This window comes from Streptopelia decaocto (genome assembly GCF_964273445.1).
Source record: "Streptopelia decaocto genome assembly, chromosome: Z".
Lineage (NCBI taxonomy): Eukaryota > Metazoa > Chordata > Aves > Columbiformes > Columbidae > Streptopelia > Streptopelia decaocto.
The window spans coordinates 62,510,030-62,532,369 of record NC_138657.1 but is presented as its reverse complement, the minus strand read 5'-3'; the positions used below and the strand labels follow the sequence as shown (position 1 = coordinate 62,532,369).

Genomic DNA, 22,340 nt, shown 5'->3' with positions numbered 1-22,340 from the left:
CGAGTCAGCTAAACTGACCTAAAATTCAGGCATATGATTTTTTTCCACTGTGTATTTTATAACAGAGTTCAGATTCACCAAATGTAAACAGAACAATGTCAAGGTGACTAGAAAGGAACACATTCCCCTCCCAATTTAAATTTGTTTCCCCTGCAGCTGACTCCCATGAGTTCACATGCAGGAGGGACCCAGCTTAACCTGACTGAGAAGGATGTGATTAATGTGTCTGTCAGCAGAAGATAAGGCCTCAATATTTTTTCCTACCTCACAAGGAAGAAAAGAGGTGGGCCTCTTCTCTTCAAGGCCTCACCTCTGTGAGAACTCAGGACTGAATGAGAAAACACAAAACAAAGTAAATCAGACAAGGCAATTGCCAAACACAGACAAAATGAGAAAATAAAGCCGAGGCAAAGCTACTTTACCACTTTCACCAAGCCTGGATCTCCAAAGAAAGTTTAATTTTAAAGCAGTAGCAGCATTATCTTGTGCTGTTAGCTCAGCCCCTGTGACTGCACCAGTACAGATGTTACTTGATACAGATATATATTTGGGAAAAAATATGAAGTTTTAAACATTTTAGATACATAACCCCTATCTGATAGTACATGCGATCTTCCTGGCACTGACTGAGAAAAGAAAGGTATTTATATGATTCAGGGTAGGAGTCACTTCATGAAAGTTAAACCCTGAGAAACCATCAGATTGAGATAAATGTAATTTGTCAAAAGGTAGGAAATAAATAAATGTGGGGTCAGTCTGATGGCAAAAGAAGTGCATTAGCACCAAAGTCTGACTAAAGTGTCGAAGCAGGGGTCTGGGTAATGAGAACAGTTCAGAATATATCCTGGTTAGAGCTGCTGGATGTCCCCTTCATGCTGAGGCTCCCAGGGATACTCAGGTGCTCCAGCATGAGGTAGGTGGGTTTCTCTGCTCCAGGGCAACTCCACAATAGGACTATGCAAGTTCTCCAACAGGCCCAAACTCATTTAAAACATGAGGGAAAAATCAAAACTGGAACCTTAAATATCATTAGCCTATGTAACAGTGGATATCATTCATTGTTCTGCCAGGCTGCTTGTTAAATCTGCTTGTTGCATCTCACCTTATTTTAAATTATAAACTATTCAAAAAAGAGTCTTTGTCCTCTTATAAAGGTACAATTTATACGAGAGAAAAGGACATTCAACGTGTTCAATTATGCGACATTCATTAGAACTGGCTTATGTAAGCTATGAGATTAAAGCCAGGAGACACAATTCTAACCATCATTTACCATTTTTCCAGTCAGATGAGGAAACAATGAATGTATAAAATGCCACAAAATGTCTAGCTCAGGGTTTCACCTCCTCAACTAGAAGCTTCCACACAAAATGTGTTACACGTACTCAGGGTTAGGGAAAGCTTGATGACATTTTCTTTTCCCCTTATGTCCCATGTGCAGCATAAGAAGATAATGCCTCATAATGAAACACAAGGAAATATCTTCTTGGCAGCAAGCTGAAGTAGTAACAGACTGCTCTGATAAGTCTTTGAAATGGGATGGCACCAGTTAATGGATACACTAACAAAGGCTGGTGGACATATGGCAGACATGTTAATTAAGTCTCCAGGGCCCTAAAACGTCAACTCTTTTTTCATGTGGCACCATTGGTTTACTGTTGTTTAAAGTCTTGGTCTAAGACAAACACTCAGAAGAAAGGCTTACACTGTTCCACCTCACTGGGAGAGCACTGTCTCGTGACCCTCTTTAAAGCTGTTTTGCCCAGGACACCTTTAGCAAACAATGGAAGGTGAAAGAAAATTTGAAACTGAGATGGGTGCAAAACTCTCAGATATCTTTCAAAGCAGTAGGTAATGCCATGGGCTGTACAAAACTGGAAGCTGTGTGCCCACGACAGCCACCCACCCTCAGTCATACAATGATGATGTCCAATGAAGGATCAACACTGGACTTGGCCAGCTCCCTGTCTAGGTGAATGTTCCTAGGAGAGCCTATCTGAGGAATCCAAGATTCTGGTGAATTAAAGTTTAGCAGCAAGAAAACACTTCACGTGTTGTTAATGGAATGTAAGAATAAAGTTACAAACATTAAGGATCTCACAGATCACGGAGGAGACACATAACTCTAGGCTGAAGTTCTGTTGCTGAGAAAAGAGGTGACAACAGTCAAAAACCTTTTTTAAATCACAGAAGAAATATTTGGTTGGTATTTGAAGGATTTTGCAAAAGGTCACTGAAGCCCATGATGTTCCAGATGAAATATATCAGGCTCAACAAACCAGCATTTTAAAGATAAATGGTTTATCTGTAAAGCTCCAATCACTTCTATTTGAAATATGACATGGACACACCACAGGCCTGCCTTCCAGTGTGCAGAAAGCACTTGATTCATGATTCTAAATGCCCTTTAAGAGCAGACCTTCTGCAACAAATGAACATGCAGAACTGCCAGTTCTACAGCACTGTCCTGAAGAGGACACGAACTGAACCGACGGTGTACCCAACAGTGGTACATGTGAGTAACAGAGAGGACTGGAATCCCAATTTCAGTAACAGGGGACTGCAGAAGACACTTTATGAGTTTGGCTTTGGACTAAGCCTTAGAATGTTACCATTTACCATGGTTTATTTTACCGGGTGTCCTTCTGAAAAAGTCTGTTCCACCAACCGCATTTTCTTTCATCAGAAATTTTCCTGGAAGTCTGCTCCAGGTTAATCTTCAATGGTGTATTTGTTACATGAAATTGAAACAGTAGTTGAAATTTAGGAAGCCTATTCAGAACTGCCAATAACTGTGAAAATGCAATGAACAGGCTGAAAAATACTACTGGCAGATGAAGCTGAATCTTGAGCTTCACTTCCCTAAATGGTCCATTTTTTCTCAAAATAATTATATTGGTAGCTTCTACTGGCTAATCTACTCCTTACATTTATACATACACCAAAAATCAAATTGCATGGTAATAATTATTACCCTTGTATTTAGTAACTAGCTGTTACAGAGCAAGTTATAAGGCAGAGGCATCAATTTTGTCTCTACAAAATACCCGTTAGTACATTACTGAACCAGTCAAGGCACTATCTTATTTCCTCAGTGTAGTACCAGCTGCACTTACCATGCAGATCTGAATTTGGAGGTAGTAAAGCCACGTTTGTGCAGTGGAAGAGCTTTGCTCATTAGGTGCAGTGGTGCCTAAAGGCCCAAACATGCAGCTCTACATGAAACCACTGTACTTCTCGTTCTGCAGTTGACACTGGAAAAGATGGTTTAGTTCTACCCAAAACAATTAGTATAGATGTGACTTAAACAGCTTTTCTTAGTGTAATATCTTTCCAGGAACTGAGCTAGTTACACTCAAAAGTCCTATCAGTAAAGCTTTGCAAAAACTTCTATGTGTAGAGGAGAACCACTGCCTTTGTGTATACATAAAATTCACATCTGCTTATGGAGGCAAACCAGATTTTTCTCTCTAATTAAAAGACTTAAAATTCAGTGACTTCTTGCCCTCATAGAAGTTTCTCAGAGGTCTGGATATTTGACTTTTTATACAGGATATTAAAAAATCCGTAGTTTCGTACCTGTGTTGTAAATGGGAACCCAGTGGTAGAATTCATTCTGGTAGGGAACCGTGTCAAATTCACTGCACTGCATCTGACGAAAGGTTGGCAAGCCTTTGCGACAGGGGCTAATGTTACACATGCGATAGCGTTTTCTTTCTCCAGTGCAGTAGTCTCCTCCAAACTGTGGTCTAGAAAAGGAACATTGAGATTGGGATGTGAGATTCTAGGTAAAAAGTAGTTTTAGAAGAGCAAAAAGCAAAAGAGCTTTCAGGTTCCAATGGGATAAAAAGGTGAATCTGAATCTTTGACAGGGTAGAGATACCATTCGCATGTTTAAGTATTCAGACACGTCAGTATGGAGCACACAGATCTAGATATACCTTGTGTACCAAAGAAGTGCCTGGTACATTGCCTGGCTGAGCTCACAGCAAAATACCTTATGAAGCAAACTCCCTCAAAATACCGTATTTTTCAGAATGTTTGACACTTCTTCCAGAATAACCAAGTGATTTCTGCTGTTAGGCATCCTCTTAGAGATTTCTGAAAATCAGATGTTGGGTCATCATGAACTCAGGTATGTATTAGAAAATTCTGCCCTCCATGTTCTGTAGCTATCGACTCGTGTTGGGAGCTCAAACAAAGCTGATGACTAGAACAAAAAATGAAAGGTGAGTCCTTTATTTCTCTCAGGAACAGATTGTTAGTTATTGTTCTCATCCAGTGTTTGAGGACATCTATTTATTCATGGTAGTATTATTAAAGCAACATTTCTATTACTTCTGCAAAACCTGACTGCTAACTAACAGGATTTTTTAAAATTTTGTGTAGAAATAAGTTCCATGGATAGTAAAAATTAAAGAATGAGATGACGATTGCAAAAGGTGAGCCAACTGAATTTCACACAGGTATGCTTAACTGGGAAGGACAGATGTTCAGTGCCTTTGGCACTTGCCAATAACACAGTATCATACAAAAATGACTCCAACATCACAAGTATCCCAAAGGTCTTGAATAAAAGGTATGAAAAGATTGCGGACTCAGCTTACTCTGGGTTATCACACGGTCTCTCTGCGCTCTGAACTCCTGCCCCACATGTCCTTGTACAGTGGGACCAGGACGACCAAACGCCCCATCCACCATGGACTGCTTCAGGAGTCTTGCCTACTGTGATGCACTCACCAGCGAAGCACCACTGCAGAGAGGAGAGAAAGGACAAACAGCCTGAGATTATCATCACAGGAAAATATTATTGTGAATTATTTGTTACTTCTGTCCCTCAAGGTGGAAAACTTGAGTAGAAATTTAAATGGAGATGTCACAGGATGCCCCTCCTTCACGCTGAACAGTGGCAGAGCTACTCATGGTTCCCTCACTGCCCTTTGGCAGGCAGCGTGGCCCACAGTCACCTTGTCTTCTCCGCACTGCGTTCCATCCGCAGCTGCATCCAGTTTGGAGCGGCAGGAGCCTTTCACTGAGCACCACAGCGTTTGGCAAAGGTTCTAGAAAAGAAAGAAAACCACGGCAGTCTGAAGCAGAGCTGAACTCCTATGGTCAAGATTTTCAAAAATCTCCCACAGTTTTGTACATCCATTTACAAAGCTGCATTTCCCACAAAGGGTCCAAATTTAGGCACTCCTCATTAATGTACACGGAGGGACTATTTGACAAATACAAATCAATGAATACTTTCTATGAAGTGAACTACTTGAACCATGTGAGTTCAAATATTCTCCTCATTGGCTGCTCAGCTCCCAGCTACACACAGGAAAAATTACTTTACAAAGTTTGGGTACTACTGTTTAAAGCAAAAGTGGACAGAGTTTTTACTACTTTGATTTGAAGAGTACTAATGAAAACAATGTTCAGTTTTGCTTTGCTGTCTGCCTGAAAAGTGCAATCAAAGGTTAGAGAAGGTAGCCATGCGAGTAAAAGCAATGTTGTGTCTCCAAGTACAACAACCAGTTTAATATTTGTGGAGGTCCCAAAAAGAAAGCAATCAAAACAAAGGTATCTTAAAACATCAGCCAAGCAGACAGCAAAGGAATGGTTTAAAAGAAGAAGTCCAGGCTAGCTGGCAGAGAAAAGACTGGTGAGTTGGGTAGAGTAAGGGCTCTGGTTAGGGAATACTTGCACTTAAGTTACTCAGAAACTGGTGCCAGTTTAATGCAGTACCTTGCCAGTAAAGCACAGCATTTCAGCTGCCACTCCACAGACAGTGGTCAGCCCCACGGAAGGGACAGAAAATCCTGAGAGTTACTAAAGCTAGCGGGGCAAGAAGTTGTACAGCTAACATAGAACAAATCTACTTCACTCAATCACAAGTATTTTCTGGAGAGTGAGGACAGTCATCCAGGGCTATTCCCTCTTCCAGTTCACATGCACAACAGTTTCTCTTTTGGTTGACATACAGTTCCCTGCATACTTGGGAACTCCTGAATAAGCAGGGCTTTGTGCGGAAGACCACTTCCAAGTTGGAGAAACCAGGGGTGTCCCAGAGACTGTGCACTCCCAACTGGAACAGCAGAAGCAAAAGCCCAGGGGCTCTGGGCCAGGTGTTGGCTCAGGGTGTTTGAACTGCCGAATTCAGCAGTGGGAGAGGGAACAGAGCTGGCAGCATTCACCTGTGAAGCAGGGACAGTTGTAAATGTCATCAGAGAATGGCATCAATAAGAAGGGTCCCACTAGCAGCTCCCATTGGGATTTTCAGAGCAAACAACATGCCAAGTTTGGGAACCAACACAGAAACTGGGCACTTGTGAAAATCCAGCCACAATGAGCTAGCAGCAACATCTGGCCGAGTATTAAATGCAAAACTTGGCTGTTGGTTTCTGACCTGCTTCTATTTAAAACAGATAAGCTTGGGCAAAGTCTGGTTTGAGAGAGTTGCCTTTTATTCACTTCTGATTCGTGTGTTCACCTTGGTTTTCATCTGGAACACCCAAAAGGAAGTTGATAGCACAAAACATCTCAAACCACTTCAAATCTCCAGCTGCAATACAATGTCTGGGGCATTGCATCTTGGCTCATTTGGCTGGTTTTGTATACAAGTCAAATGTCGGTTTGCAGTTCCCTATTAATAGTTCAAGAGTAGCTCAGCAACTCTTTGCAAAGCCATCAGTGTCAGGTTCTTACAGCAGAGCTACCCAAGTGTTCTGGCTGATGAATTTTCAGTCATTATGGAATTAATCCTTTATTTTTAACTCTTGTATATAGATGTTTCATGCTTTTTAGTGTATAAAGTGCAGTCCTGCACTGGGTTTCAGATACAAGAGAAAAGCACAAAACTTGAATACAGCTTTTCACATTTTTATGAGGTGCACTCATAGATTTCCAAGTTCATGGAGGAAATTCTTTAGCTTTGCAAGAATGTTTCCATATTTATCTCCACATACCAGAGCTTTTTTCCCTCTTTAAGAATACTGGAATAACAACAGTGCCAGAAAAAGCACTGTTTACTGTGTGCATTTGAGGTAACAGCCAGAAATTCATTATCAATTACTCACTGCAAGACAAGTGATTTGTATAATCAGCAATACAGCATACACTTTCCACCCAACCTATGAGACCACAGTCTGTGCCTTAAAGAAAGTCAAGTCCAAAAAAATCCAGTTTCACTGCAGTCAGTGGAAGTTTTGGAGATAAAGAGAGGGTGATAAGGATTCTGAGCTCCCACAGCCTGTTCTATAGAAAGCTATGGGTGTAGCTACCACTTGGAAGACTCCTCCCCCTAATCAGTATTTGATTATCTTTTCGTTATTAGAGGGACAATATGTACTTACGAAATGCTTAGAGGACTTACTACCTAAATGGTTTGTAGAAAGCACTACTCGAATTCTACATCTCAGCCTTTTCTAAGTGAAATCACTGAACTCTTAGGCATCTTCAGCTAAATACAGATTCTCTCAAAAAGAATCTGTGGATCAATTTCAGTCAGACATTAAAGGTACAGAACAAATATAGCCTGGTGAGTGAGTGAGCACTAAGTAAACAGTGGAAAGGCAAAGAACAGTCAGACCTCTTAGACAAAATGACTATACTGATCATTCAACTTGCCAGGCAGAGTATACTGTTCACAATTCCTTTCCCTGCCAGTGCAGCTACCTGCAAAACACAGGCCTTCCAGTAAAACACAAAATCAGATGATTCTAATTAATTTTCTGACATATGTCTACCTGTAAAATTGGTTAACCAGGAGATGCTGAATGTAACAACTTAGTGGGTTCAAACCCAAGAGAGACAGAATGAACCAATACTGCAAAATTATACTATAATTTTCTATCTGTACCAACAGACAAATAATAGTAATGGAGGAAACTGGCACAGTGGGTAATGAAAGCAATCTTTCAATACCTGCTTCAGATTCAGTAGTTGCAGTTCAACATCGGTAATCATGTTACCTATTAAGGCTGAGAAGATTAATCAGAAGTAATCTCCCTAATAGAAGGGTGGATGAGAATACACATAATTATCCAAATTGAATAAACAGTCAACACTGGCAGTCCCCAGTCTACAGCTGTGTGCAATACCTTGCCTAAAAAACACGCCAGCACTGCTGACAGCCACAATGCCACAGCTGTGTTTAACAGGGCACGCAAGCTGGATGCTGTCTGCAATGTTTGCTGCAGATTGCTGTCCAAAACACAGCAAAAATTAGTGATCACTTAGCTAGACTAACACTTGAAAACACTGTTCCTGAACTGTTCTATGTAGAAAAATGCTGCATGGAGCCAAACAGCCCTGAACATGCTAGGTACAGTTAAAATGCCACCGCACCTTAGATAATATAACCTGCTACTCTGCACTGGCTGCTAGCTCTTGTAGAGACATATGCTGCTGTTACTACACTGCTCCCTTGCACGTCCACACAATGCTGCTTTGCTGTACTGTGAGACAAACCCCAGGGTACTTTTTAAATTATGCATTTCCACAAGAACATCTCATGTTTGATGGGAAAATAAAGATTCTTCAAGGTATATGGACTGAAATTGCCTTTAATTAGTCAGAGCATCAACAGTGTGAAAAATCAGGACATATGGGAACAGATCACAGCCCTAATTTCTTCAGAAAACTCTTCCTGGGACTGAAAACTTGTTTCTAGAATGATTTGGTCAGTTTAAAGCTATAAGGTTGAAGCATCTTCATTTTTTAAAATGAGATTTAAAGTGTATTGATAATTTACCTAAGATCTGTATTATAAGTTTAAAACCAAAATTACTCCACTGCTTAAAACAGGCATTTAACAACAGATACGCAGCTAGATCCAGTAAAGGTCTTGCAAAATACAAGGCAACCACTCATAGAATCTGTAGAGTGGAATTAAAACAGTGTTAGGGAACACCTGCACTGCACATCTAGTCTGTGAGACTCTGAACATGCTGCATTTCTAGTTAGCAGCAGAGGTTCGGTGACTGCACTTCCACATTGTTCAAGAAGCTTAAGTTATTATTAGGAGAATGAAGGAAAACATACAGCACTTACATCCACATCTTCACAGAAAGTAGCATTGGAACCGTACTGAAGCTGGCACTGGTGATGCACATCATAGATCACCCCAGGAGCAATGATCGGGGACTTTAACACTTCTTTTTGGGGGATATCATCCAGACAGTATCCCCACCCACGGCTAAAAGATAAAAATTGCATTAAAACAAACCAACAAACAAAACCACAAAAAACCCAAACAAAACAAACAGACCAACCAACCAAACAAGCAAAAAACCAGAAACAAACAGAACCACTCTTTTTTGGTACTTTTGTAAAGACTTTCAATATCTAATTCTTAATGGTCATTTTTATACAGCCTTTGGAAGTAGTACCTCCAGATTACAGCTAAAATTATCTAAATTGCTGCTAACAAACAGCACTCCATCTAATTAGGGAGGGTTACAAAGGCAAAATATAGTTTGTCAAAGTAGAAATATTATGAGGTCACTACAGTTTGCAGAGTGGCTTCAGAGCACACAACAGGCTCTGCTTAAAGTTATACTATATTGTCGCTTTTATAAAGAACATAATGAATTTGAACAAGTAATTGAATTCAAGCCCATGTCATTGTGGCCAAAGGCAAGGTTTATGATGTTCCATTAGAGTTCTTGACGGAAAGGCTTCTTTATTCCCAATAACTGGAAAAAACTGCAGGTTGCCTCACACCTGAGCTGATATTCCAAGACTTGAGTTCAGTTCCAGAAAGCAAGAATATAATGGAGCTTTTCCCAAATACTAATTGAGCAGGAAGCCTAGGGTATGTTCTCCATGGGAATTAACTCAAGCACACTACAAAAACCCACATCTAGTAATGTAATAATACAGGATGTCCTTTAAACTCTGCATAAACTTCTCATACACAGTTGTACTCATTCCAGGAGAATGTTACAACCTGACCACTCACTCTAGGAAACGTGTGATGTATTCCTTGCTGCACTGGGACCAGGTGAGTGGAGTAGGATCATATTGCAGCTGTCGGGACATAATATATGGGCGTTTTCCAACAGGCTCACAGTCATTTTCTTTTCCATCGTGCTGGATACCAAAACTGGAGATAAAAAAAGAACAAAATCTAGTAATTCCAGCTGATTGGTTGTAGCATAAAACCTATCTATGTGTTCCACACTGTGCTTAAAAAAGACACTCAGGTTGCTTCTGACACTAAGGTTGCTTGTTCCCTGGTGGGCTGTAGACAACTTTTACCCAAAAAAAGTATATAAAGGGTCTGACCCAAATTCTACAAAATGTCTACAATCCAACAGGCTTTCAAACATGCCTGTTACTCACAGCAATATCATCCAGCACAAAATAAATAACAGACTGCCAGAGACTATATTCAGGAGTATTTTTAAGGGAGTCAAAACACTATTATACAGTTGAGCCAGGAGTCACAGTTTAAGTCCTAGTTACGTTAAGGTTGCTAACGCTAGGAGCTTCCTAGCTCTTGGAGCCCAAGTACTGTATACTTGTACCACTTTAAGATCAGGCTTTGTTACACTGTCTTACACAGTCTGGTAATCACGTCTATATCGCTTGTTTCTTTTTAAACCTCTTTTAAGACAGAGATGCTGATTTCCAATTTACTGATCATTCAGTGAATAAGCCTCCAAGTTCCAGTCCTTCCTAATTAGCTTTTTCAAACTGTGCCTTACAAACAGACCTTCACAGCAGGTCTTCCCAACATGGTTTTCTGAGCTTCTCTGACTTATTAAGGGATTTCTTCATTCAACAACTTGCAAAAGTCATAAACATTAAAAGCTTTGGGTGGGATTCGGCTGATTAAACATACATTCCTCCAAGTCATTTCATCATGAAGGAGATTATCTGAAATACTAACATACAAAGATATTGATATATGAAGATGTTGACATCTACACTGTTAACATCTGAAGGTGTGTAAGCCCTTGTATGAAAGAGCAGCAAAAACTGACTCAGGGTGTGATTGAGTCACGAATAAGACAAAGTGAGTTCAAACCACTTAAGACTTTGTTTCTGGGAAATGTAATTGTACTATGACTCAAATGTTCCAAAAGCAGGGCACAATTTCAGTCTGAATAAACTTCAGTAATGGATCTGAGGTATAAAAGCAACTGTATCCCCTCATTGACAGGCTCTTTTCCATGAACTGTTGACAGAGGACGTAGTGAACATTTAGAGGGACAGGATGGGGAAGAGTTGACTTTCGACATCCATCTAAGGAACAGGTGCACAGCTCTCTTCTCATTTTTTTTGTTCACCTGTTTGGTGACTTTTACTGTTCATATTTGAACTTTTAAACACACATATTCTAACGCGGCTTGAGGGGAGGATGGTTTCATGTTAACAACAAACCGTACGGTATTCAATTTTCTTTGTGGAGACAATTCTTACAGACATGGCCCTGCATCACTCCTGCAGAGGCAAGTGTAGCAGTACTCTGTCCCACAGCATCCCAAGAACCCAGCCACCCAGGCTAGACCAGGAGAAAGACATGCATAGCTCTGTGGAGAAGAAGTGTCTTCTGCTAACTAGTGTTAATAAAAAAAGCTCCCTGTCAGCAAGAGGTTGTGGGGATCAAGTAACAAAACCCAAAGCCCCCAAGAGGCGGTTGTAATTATTTCAGTATTGTTTACTTATACTACTTTCTTTCTGGCAAGTGAGACGTTGAATAAGGAAAGGCCAGTTAACAGGTGACAGGGTCAATACTTCAGTAATCTTTGTATCAGATGATGATGATGATGATTATTATTATTATTATTTCCCATGAGGAAATACAGACTTCATCCTGATCGGTGGTTGGGTACATAATGAAAGTACCATGATTGTAGATACAGCTGTGAATGTGTCACCTAGCCAAGCAATATGGCCCAGTTGAAAAGTGTAAGCATTATAGCCAAAATGGAGTATCCATGAGATAAATCCCTACCCTTGGGAAAAGAACTCAGTGTCAAAACAGGTTCAACAATCAGATTTTTCTCATGTGAGTTTAATAAACCAACTAACCTGCCAAAACACCCTTCAAAAATGGAAATACTGAGGAATCCAGTTTCAAGCAAAAATACACAATCATAAAAAAAGTTTAGCCATGTCCAAGGCTAATCACCCAGGAACTTCAGTTAACTTGACCTAAGTGTATCCACAATAGGAATATTACTATATAGAAGAAACCAGTTATTAAGAAAAGCCCCAAAGTTACTTCAGTTGTTTGTCAGAAGGGAGAATAAATATTTGGTATTTCCATTAAGTTTGACTGCTTGAATTAAAAATGGTTTCCAACTAATCTCCAATATTAAAATATTTTGATACAATGAAAAAGACAGGTTTTATGTAAACTATTTGGATTCATTTGGAGACCATCTAAAGTAATCACAAATTCACTGTATGCTTTGAAAAATTAGGATAAGTGATGCTTCTATACAGCGTAATTATTTCATCCTGATGCATTGCCCCAGCAGACTCTGTTAAAAGGTGGAGACTGAATAGATGTAAATATACGAAAAAGGTCAGAGGTTTAAGTATCTCTTATTCCTTTGCTTGGGAAAAAGAAGCACAGTTTTGATTTTAATAACAGAGATAGTAATTCACTCCTTGTTTTGTTTCTGTCTGATGGTTTGAGTATTAATGTACAAATAATAAATTGAACTCAGCTAGTTCTCCCTTCCCCCTTCACTTTAAACTGTACCTGTGTCCAAGTTCATGAGCAATAGTGAAAGCCAATGGAAGGCCAGAATCTTCATTGATGTTACAGCTTCTGTGAGGCTGACACATGCCTGACAGGTGAGACAAACCTAAGGTTTCACATGGACGATTCATGCCAGCACAAATGTCCTTTCTAGAATCATAAAAAAGGTTTGCCATTAAAAGAGCTTAAAAGCAACAGTAGAGTGTCACACTGAGTGGTAAGTCTCCATCTCACAATGTACTAATGCTAATTTGCATTTTAAGCAAAGCATAATGCCAACATTTTTACACATATGCAAGAACAACATACATTTGTTCTGCCACTATCATACTGCTATAATTTCTAGTCAATATTTACATTGCTGTAGTACCTAAATACATATGTTTATTGTCAACTTGCATAAGAAAAAGTTTAAAAACTTCCACCTCTAACAGCATTTTGGTTATAGCACATCCGAAGTTTTCTAGTACATGCCTGATGGTGATCCCGAAGTCTATAACCTGCAAAGGAGGAAAGGAGACAGATACCCTGTGAGGGTCAGGGTGTTTTTTCTTCTCCCGGTTCAGTCGGCAAGGTGAAGGCAGCACAGCTGAATCCCAGGCTCTTTGCTCAAGGAACATCCCACTGTAAGAGAGCCTCCTCCTAGGGTATGTGGCAGATTTACTAAGAGGAACAGAGATTCTGATCCTACACAGCAGCACAGCTGAGTATGATGCATCTGTAGCTGTTGAAGGGCTGCCCTAGTGGCTATACAACAAATCCTCAACCTCATTCAAGTGAAGTGTTTGAAGCTAGTTTATTTGGAGAGGTAAACCACACATCATTGTGAGACTTCTTTTTCTCATTCTTATTTTAAGACTTGTTGACTCTCTAGTTTACTGCACCACTTTGGGGGATGGGGGAATTGTGGCTTTGTTTGTTTGTTTTGTGTAATAGACTTTAACTTTGGACTTTTTTTGCACACCTTAAACCTAATCTCTTCTCTCAGTTGTGTGCAGACTGCATCCATTCTTGCAAATCTTTAGAAGTTCTGTTTCATGCATGGCCACAAACTCCCCGTGTAACCTCAGTCATCACCTTTATGTTTCCTGTGCCTCCCTTCTCACACATAAAAATGTTTTGTGTCTCTTTAGATATGTAGATAATATTTTAAAACCATACACATTAAAGCTTAAAATAAATCACTGTATTCACAAAATCCTCCTCCATTCTGAACTGTACCTGTATATTATTTTAGGATTTGTCATTATGGAGTTGTTCATCTGTGCATTATGTTGTTTTGGTACATTCCCTTAAAGGAGAAGAGAGAAGTGACTGAGCACAAAATGAGAGAGGATCAAGCAGGGAAAATGACATGGGCTCTGCAAATTGCTAGTCTCTCGGAACATACAGATCTCAATTTCCTGACTAGGATGCATCTCTAATAAAAAAACCTGCATGCATACGTGAAGTGTTATATGTACTTTGAAAACAAATGAAAAACAATCCTGTTAAAAGGTACAGGAGCTCTAACTTTAGCCAAATTTTTATAACATAGCTCATATTCTCTACTTGTATGAGTGTCAGGCATGCTCACACTATGCTATTTTTGCATTAACACTGTGTTTCAGAAACAGCATGTCTTCATCAGACCACTTCACTGTGTTATGTGTGGCATGAAATAAAGGATGATATAAGCCTATAAAAAAACACTATCATAAAAAAAATACAACTAAGCAATAGTCAGTCACAGCCACTGAACTGCTGTCATACCTGGTTAGGAGGACGGCCACATCATGGTGTGTTGGGTTAACGTCACTCTTGGGATTGACACTCTTCTGCCATTTGCAGAAGCTGGCCAGTGTCTTATCAGCGTGATGAACTATCTTCAAGCCTTGCTAATGGGAAATGAAGGAAAATATTACTGTAAAGACCACAGTGCATTGCAATAATAAGTCAGTGATGTTAGCTGTGAAGCCAGGTAACCTTTGAAATGCAATTGATTGTGTTTTTGCTTAAAGCTAGAGCTATCATTAGGACAAATGACATGCACTTATCTAACATCTTGAATTTTAAGTTTAAATGTCGACATTTTTGTAATGGTGCAGCTGAAGGAAAAGTTAAATGTAGAAGTGTACATATTTTTTGGAAAGTGAGCTTCATAAAATCCAACACTGAACTGACACCTTCAAACAAATTTTTTACATTCTCTTGAAAGCCAGTTTTCCTCTAAAGAGAAGGTAAAGATTAATTAGTAAGGGACTTCATGCTCAAGTTTGTCACTGAACGGTATGTGAACAATCTCATGCTAAAGGAACAATTATGTTTCAAAGGGTGTATTTCTTTCACAATATTTTTCAATTCCAAAGACAGACAAGATTTTTCTTCCTCATCTTATTATATGGTATACACACAGTTACTTAAATTTCTTCTGAAAAAAAAATATGTAAAATACATTCATTCAGAAATATTTTTTTCCCATTTCTGGTCTTGGGCATTCACTGTATCTTGCCTCAGCTTAATCTACTTAACTTTAAACTTCTTACAAAGTATCTAAATAACATTGTTAACAGATAGTAACTTCTGGGTAACTTAAAACCAAATTTTTAAAGTTGCCCAACACCACTGCTTCCAACACTGCCATGCTTAACTGAACAGGAATCCATGGTTTATTTTCAAAATAGCCATAAAAAATTTAGGAAATAATCTTCACTGGAGATCACCATGGACTTCAGGATCCAATTGTCCTGTTAAGATGTGAACTACAGTCTTTGGCCTGCATATTCTTACACCGAGGACTACTAAGATAGACTTTATCCTAATAATTATTTCTGAAGATATAACCCGGCTCTATGGCTTGGTTCACTGCTTTCAATAGCATTGGGACCATCTGGCTTGTGGTCATAAAAATGAGAAAATCCCCTTAATGTGTTCCTGCAGTCAGGGCAGGCTATGCCATACAGAGTGTTTCAAGAACAACTATAAAATGATGACAATCAGCATGTATTTAAGCGTGTAGCAACATATTTGTGAATGACAGACATCAGAAACTACCAATATATAGCTAGTTCACAGCAATTAGCATCTACTCAGTCCTCATTTTTGAGTTTTGAAAGAGATCTAAAAAGAAAAACGTGTGTTGGAGTTACACAACAGATTTACTTTTTCAGAGTCCTGCAAATACTCTAACATTAGACTTTATAATACACTTCAGGTAATGCTAGTTAATTAGATTCTGAGCAATGACACATATATTAATTTCTGTTTCTCATCTAGTCTTCCTTGGCATCCTATGGGTTTTTTTGACACTGGGGAGATGCCATTTACCCATTCCTAATTTGCCCATTTTAATTAAATTTTCCTTGGTGATTTTGTGCATGAGCTAAATACTTTGCTGTCTGGGGCAACATTTGTTCAAAAACCAGAAATGCCAAAGATTAATAGAAGAGTAAAACTAACACACTATTTTAAACAAATAAACCCTCCTCTCCATAATTATGCCTCAATGCATTGAACTTCCAAGTTTCACAAGTGATATTTTGAGGAAAATAAAAACCTTACCTCCTCCTCCTCAAAGAGGATGAGCCGGACCAGCACAATGTGAATTGCATTGCCAATGCTTGGATCATGGAACAACCCTGTGACCTGTGCCAGAGCCAGGAGGTATGAGATTAACTGATTCCTCTATAGCAGAACAGGACTTTAGAGAGAAAACATGACATTTACTTCAAAGCACACTGTCCATCTTGGGGTGGGAGGCAGGGGTGTTGGTTCTTAAATCCTCAAGGCATTTATGTGTTTACTGAAATGCAGCAGATGTTAGAACTTTTACAACAGGCAGCTCTGCCAAATGAGTTATGATACAGCATTTGGCAAAAGTTACTAAGCTAAAGAGCAAAAGCAGGCACAAGATTATTTTATTATATGTCCATTTCCCTATAGAGAAATGCACCAGTTTGGGGCCTATCTCCTTCATTGTCATCTCAGCCACTTCAGAGTTCTTGAAAAACCTTAGCAGAGAAGAAAGTAACATCTAGAGTCACGTAACACTGATGGAGAGGTCCATTGAGGGCGCATAAGAACCAGCTTATCAAATAATCCTGTTTTGATTTGGTAGGAATCAGCAGAAGCTGAAGCAGAAGCCACAACAAAGCAAAAGAAGTCAATGCTAGGCAAACAGAAATCAGTTAAGTGATGGATACTTGTGTTTTCACAGGACAGAAGTGGATGGTAGGAACAAAAGTAAGGATAACAAATCCATTAAAAAAATCCACATTAACACAAAAAAAAGAGCAAGAACTGAACTCAGTAAACTCAAATAAAATGCAATAAACATCACCACGATGTTGAATTAGGCAGGAGGAAAGGGAAAGAAGACCGTCATAATCTATCTATGAGCTTTGCCATACATCACAAGAAATATGAATGCAAATGGATTAAATGGATTTTGTTTAGCTCAAAACTCTTTTGGAGAGGATTGTTAAAGGAGAAATTACCAAAATAAAATGGAAATTGTGGTTTCGAATACAAAGGTCAGGATTTGGATACGGGCCTTTTTCAAGGTATTAGACTGGAAATTGAATCATTGTGGGTAACCTGTCATCTCAGGTAGAGATTGCAGGGAAAACATTAAGACTTGTTTGTTCCTGATTCAGATCATGGCAGGGTTTTATTCTACATACTTTCCCTGTGTGGACAACACCTCACATGCCCAAATCAGGTTTGTGTCTGCTTAGAGAGGCTCACTGCCTCAGTAGCTAGTCAGGCTGCTCGGGCACAGTCAGGAACATACTGTGTAAACACAAGGGAGGAATCAGTTACCGTGGCTAGAATTACACTATGATTAATTTCACACGTACCATGATAAAGACATAGAAGACATCCTCAATAGACTCTCCAATGTCAATATCTGCTATGATACAGATAATAACAGAAGATATATCTGTAAGCAGCCTCACTATTGCTTTTTGCAGGTCAGCTTACATTTTGAAACTTGCCACTCGGGAAAACATCAAAAGTTAAACTTTTCTTTTTTTCTTTTTTTTTTTTTTTTAATTATGTGGACTTTGTATTGGAAGCAGGACACTTATCCAGAAAAATAGCTGTATTGCTTTTAACTGGGACAGAGTCAACTTTCTTCCTAGTAGCTCTTATCGTGCTGCTTAGATTTGTGACCAAAAGAGTAACACAATATTATAGCTCTTGCTATATTGTGTATTAAGTTAGTACAATTTCCAGTGGGCTCCTGTGTGCCTTTCTCATCCACAGATACAGCAAAGAATCCATAAGCTTAAAACTGTAGAACTTCTGTTGCTGTAGTTACCAACCTGAAATCACCCATAAGCAAACAGTGGAGACAGGGAATTTCAGTGGAAAGAAAATTAATGCTAGCATTTAGAGCTATGAGACTTCTTTCACTTAGAATCCAGGGAAAAGTGATGCCTATGCAAAATAAAAGGGAAAAATGCTTTAAAATACCAAGTTTTAATGAATACATATGAATGATATTCCATTTCTTCTAGTACACAATATTACAGACTTGCTTCAAGGTGATCTGTTAATAAAGTTAAAATTTGCTTCATTCATCTAACTACCTAAAGGAAATACTGTACATACCATATTCATTATAGTGAGGATATATGATTCCACATGGTCACTTCCATGATATTCAACCATCTTACTGTCTGCAACCACAAGTGTCTCCACCCATCGCTCTTTGCTGACAGAGCGCCGAGAAACCTTTCTGACAGCCATATGATTTTGTTCCCATTTCTCCCTCCGATGCTGCTGCTGTTTGAAAAAGCTGAGGGTATCTGGAAGAGTAAGAAACAATCAAAATGTTTCCAAGCTTGATTTGAAGCATATGGCTGTAAAGCTTGCAGACAGAGCAGTAGCAATCAGGAATCACAATATAGGTTGGAAGGGATTTCTGGCTGCCACCTACCTGACCAAGCAGGATCAACTCCAAAGTGACACCAGGAGGTTGATGGCCCTGCCCAGAAAAGTTCTGAATACCTCCACAGACTAATTAAACATGCATTCAGAAGTTAACACTACTCAAACACAAAGCATTGAGATGCAAGACAGAAACAAGCTAAAAAAATTGAATTGGCAATGCCATTTTCAAACAATTTCTCTTCTGGAGTTTGGCTTCAAACTCTGTAATGACACCAGTTCATAGTCTAAGATAAGGGATAACCTTTCTCCACAGGCAGCTCTTACTGTCAGCAGGGTGACACGTTAAGCCCCGTCCCCTGGCACACCATGAACTGTCTGTTCTGTGCATGCAAAACATCCCCAAAGAGCAGGAACGCTTCACCAGTAGGTGTCATCTAAATACCAGTCAGCAGACGGCTGCAGGCTCCTCAGCCGCTGTCACCTTGTCTGACTGACAGGCTAGACCGGATTAGTGCTTCCACTACAATTTTGGGATCTGTGCATCCAAATCCTTTCCAGAAGGCATATTTGCTCTGTAGAGTTGCTAGCAACCTTGCACTGTGCTCAGTGGTGCTAATTGCTCTCCAATCACTTTAGCTTTGAATGCCAGCTGACTGTGTTACCAGGGAAATAGCAGGAATGTAAATATCACTAGGCCTGAAAGAAGAAGTGAGAGATGCCAGTTTGACAGCAAATGGTGGCATTTTTCCAGCCTAGAAGCCAGAGAAACACTTCTACAATGCTGGAATTCCTTGAGTCCTAGAAAGGAACGGGAGCACTTGTTGCTATTACAGATACTGCAATAGTCCTTTGGTATCTTATTTACAGAAGAGGATGTTCTTATTCCAGAGGAGGCAAATTCCCAGACCAGAATGACAGCTCCTGCCTCAAAGTGCCTACAGTCTGTCCAGCATAAGTGCCACTACTGTGTGGTAGGGGATGGATATCCAGCATTACCTTCATCTCTCAGCACTACCAAGTGTTAAGGGACAGTTACCCAGAACACTCTTCCCTTGAAGAATGGCTGACATGGCAGCAAGGTCCCAAATCTTGTGTTCATACCTTCAGGAGATATGTTGTGCCCCTGGCATGGGCACACTGATTGCCCTTAAGAAGACCCAAGTTCAGCCTGGATGTACCATGGTGTCTTGCATGTCTACAAAATGTGGCACCTTTGGACCATTAATATCCAATTAGAATGCACATAATACATCTCCCAGAGTAAAAAAAAAAAAAAAAAAAAAGAAATTGATATCTTGGCTTGCTGTATATGTACAACAGAAAACGTATGTATTTTTACAAACGGGTTCTCTGAGATCAGTCTGAAAGATGCCTAGAGAAAGAGAGGCTGGTACTGGTAACATTTTATGTATAAAACTGAAATGCCACATTAATAACCAAAAGCACAGCAGCCACCTTACATATTAAGAGCAGAGCTATGATGCACAAGTGTGCAGCACAGCATTTCCATTAGTTGACACACACACTGTGACCAGTTAGCACATCATTGTGGTAGCAGTTCAGGACTTCAGGCGGCACCAGGTACAAACCACGGGGAAGCACACAAATCTGCAAACATACCCCAGCCAGGTTCACTCAGCTAGATGGAAACCTGTACCTCCCTGGACCACCTTTTGAAGGATACTGTACAAAGGTGAATTAATATAATATGCAGAATGTAATGTATTCCATATTGTAGACTTAGAATATAATAAATAAATAAAATACACAGATAGAAAAATATAATTGTAAGTAGACTTCTTTTTACATGAACTGGCATTTGCATTTCAAAAGATGCTGAAAGTACAACTTGTATTGGACAAAGAACTATAAAATTGAATAAACGTAATGAAAGCCCAATAAATATGTAAGCGTATCATTTTATAGACTTAGAATATAATAAATAAATAGTATACACAGATAAATATAGTTGTAAGTAGATTTCTTTTTACATGAACCGGCATTTGCATTTCAAAAGATGCTGAAAGTACAACTTGTTCAATTTTATGGTTCTTTGTTCAATACAAATGTAATAAAAGCCCAATAAACATGTAAGCTTATCATTTTTACTATCCACACACTGTCACAATAAAGAGCACAAGAATATCAATTTCCATTGTGATTATCAACCCAAATCACTTGTCAGTGTCATCCTGCGCACCCACACAAATAACTCTATCCTGTAGATTTGTCAGCTAGTAAAAAAAGTTAGTTAATAAAGAAAGTCGCCTTGCCACCAAGCCAAGGGATTCAAAGAAAGGCATACATTTTTGTATCTTAATCTCAAAAAACGAGCAGCATGGATTAATAACTCCTTGTCTGCAAGGAAGAATATAATTTGTGTGTAAAGACAAAGAAAAATAAGTGGGTGGTTTATTTGGGTTTGTTTGTTTGGTGTTTGGAGGGTTTTGTTTTAAGAGGAGTGAATTTGACTCTCACTACTGTAACCTCTATCCCACTAACCAGGACTCTGCACTTCACTCCTCCTGTCTCCCTCAGTCTTTGTTCAGTTACTGCAACAGTCACCTCTATGAGGGGCGATTTGTGAGCTGCATTCACTAGTGTCTCTTTTGTATTTGCATGTTTTTCAGCATACTTTTTTCTGTGAAGTGCAGTTCTCAGTATATACATATTTAAGCAGTTCATGCTGAGAAAAACCTTTCCCACAGCTACGTGGATAAAAAATTCTGGTCAGGCTGCTGGTTAAGTGATTTGTTTATGACAAAACAAAATATCACACCAGCTGTCAGGCTTTGTATGCACATTTAGCAAAGATAATTTTTTTAATTGTCTGGACAAGTGATAGCACTAGAGGTAAAAAAGTCCAAAGCCACACAGACTGCAACAGAGAACGATCATCAGGGCAAAGGTTGGAGTCCTGGTTAAGCATGAGGATATGTACTGCATGAAATCTCAGAAGAGATTCCAGTTCTGAAAATTAATGCCAAGTAGCAAGAAAACTTGCTGACTGCTGACAAAACTCAGTGACTGATCTCCTCCAGTGCAGGGATTTCACTTGGAAAGGTGTCACCTAAGGACTAGATCCCTGCTGTGTGACATCTCCTGTCAGCTTTTATGGTTAGATGAGGCAGAGAGAGAACATCTTGGAGCAACACTAACACACAGGCAACTATGAAGTATGGTTCTACTTCTGCTTTTATGTCTCTCCAAATGATAATTGTCTCTTGCTAAGCTTTTAATTCTGAAGTAAAATAATCTTATCTTGCTTTTACCTTAAATTAGCAAAGTGTTGCGAGTGATTTCAGATTTGGTGAGAAATCTCAGGCATGAGCAGGAATAGAAGTCTTGACCAGCAACCCACCAGTTCAGGAATACCCATGAAGTGATGGATGGTCTGAAACCTCGTAACGTGCAGTGCTGTCTGCAAAAAGCCTGCTCCCCATACTGTTCCATCATAGCTGCTGAGCACAGAACACTTCACAAGTAGTAGAAGAGAGAAAGGGGGTACTTGAACCCTGAGGGTTTCCATGTATTTTTGAGAAAGATATATGACACAGGCAGGTATAGTGCTGGAGTCCTTAAGAAAAAGGAATGAAAGTAGTGCTGAAAAGATACCCTGTTACTAAATTAAAAGAAATTTGGTAAGAGATTCAGCTAAGAAACTGCATTAAATTCAAGCGGCAATACTCAGAAGTTCCTGTCAGTTCTGGGAGATAATTTTGCAAATGTGTGGCTTTTACTAGAAAACCTCATCAGT

General features: G+C 39.4%; 1 protein-coding gene across 3 annotated transcripts in view; it reads right to left on the bottom strand.

The window, feature by feature from the left end:
* Positions 1-22,340, bottom strand: part of ADAMTS12 (ADAM metallopeptidase with thrombospondin type 1 motif 12) — a 181,906-nt gene that overhangs the window by 72,656 nt on the left and 86,910 nt on the right. For all 3 annotated transcript variants that reach the window (XM_082074433.1, XM_082074435.1, XM_082074434.1), the window contains exons 4-12: positions 18,302-18,498; positions 16,247-16,330; positions 14,459-14,583; positions 12,707-12,856; positions 9,950-10,093; positions 9,040-9,184; positions 4,968-5,060; positions 4,608-4,753; positions 3,580-3,749 (exon numbers count right to left, since the gene is read on the bottom strand). In XM_082074433.1, coding sequence (XP_081930559.1) covers positions 3,580-3,749; positions 4,608-4,753; positions 4,968-5,060; positions 9,040-9,184; positions 9,950-10,093; positions 12,707-12,856; positions 14,459-14,583; positions 16,247-16,330; positions 18,302-18,498 — 1,254 coding nt within the window. The remainder of the gene's footprint in view (positions 1-3,579; positions 3,750-4,607; positions 4,754-4,967; positions 5,061-9,039; positions 9,185-9,949; positions 10,094-12,706; positions 12,857-14,458; positions 14,584-16,246; positions 16,331-18,301; positions 18,499-22,340) is intronic.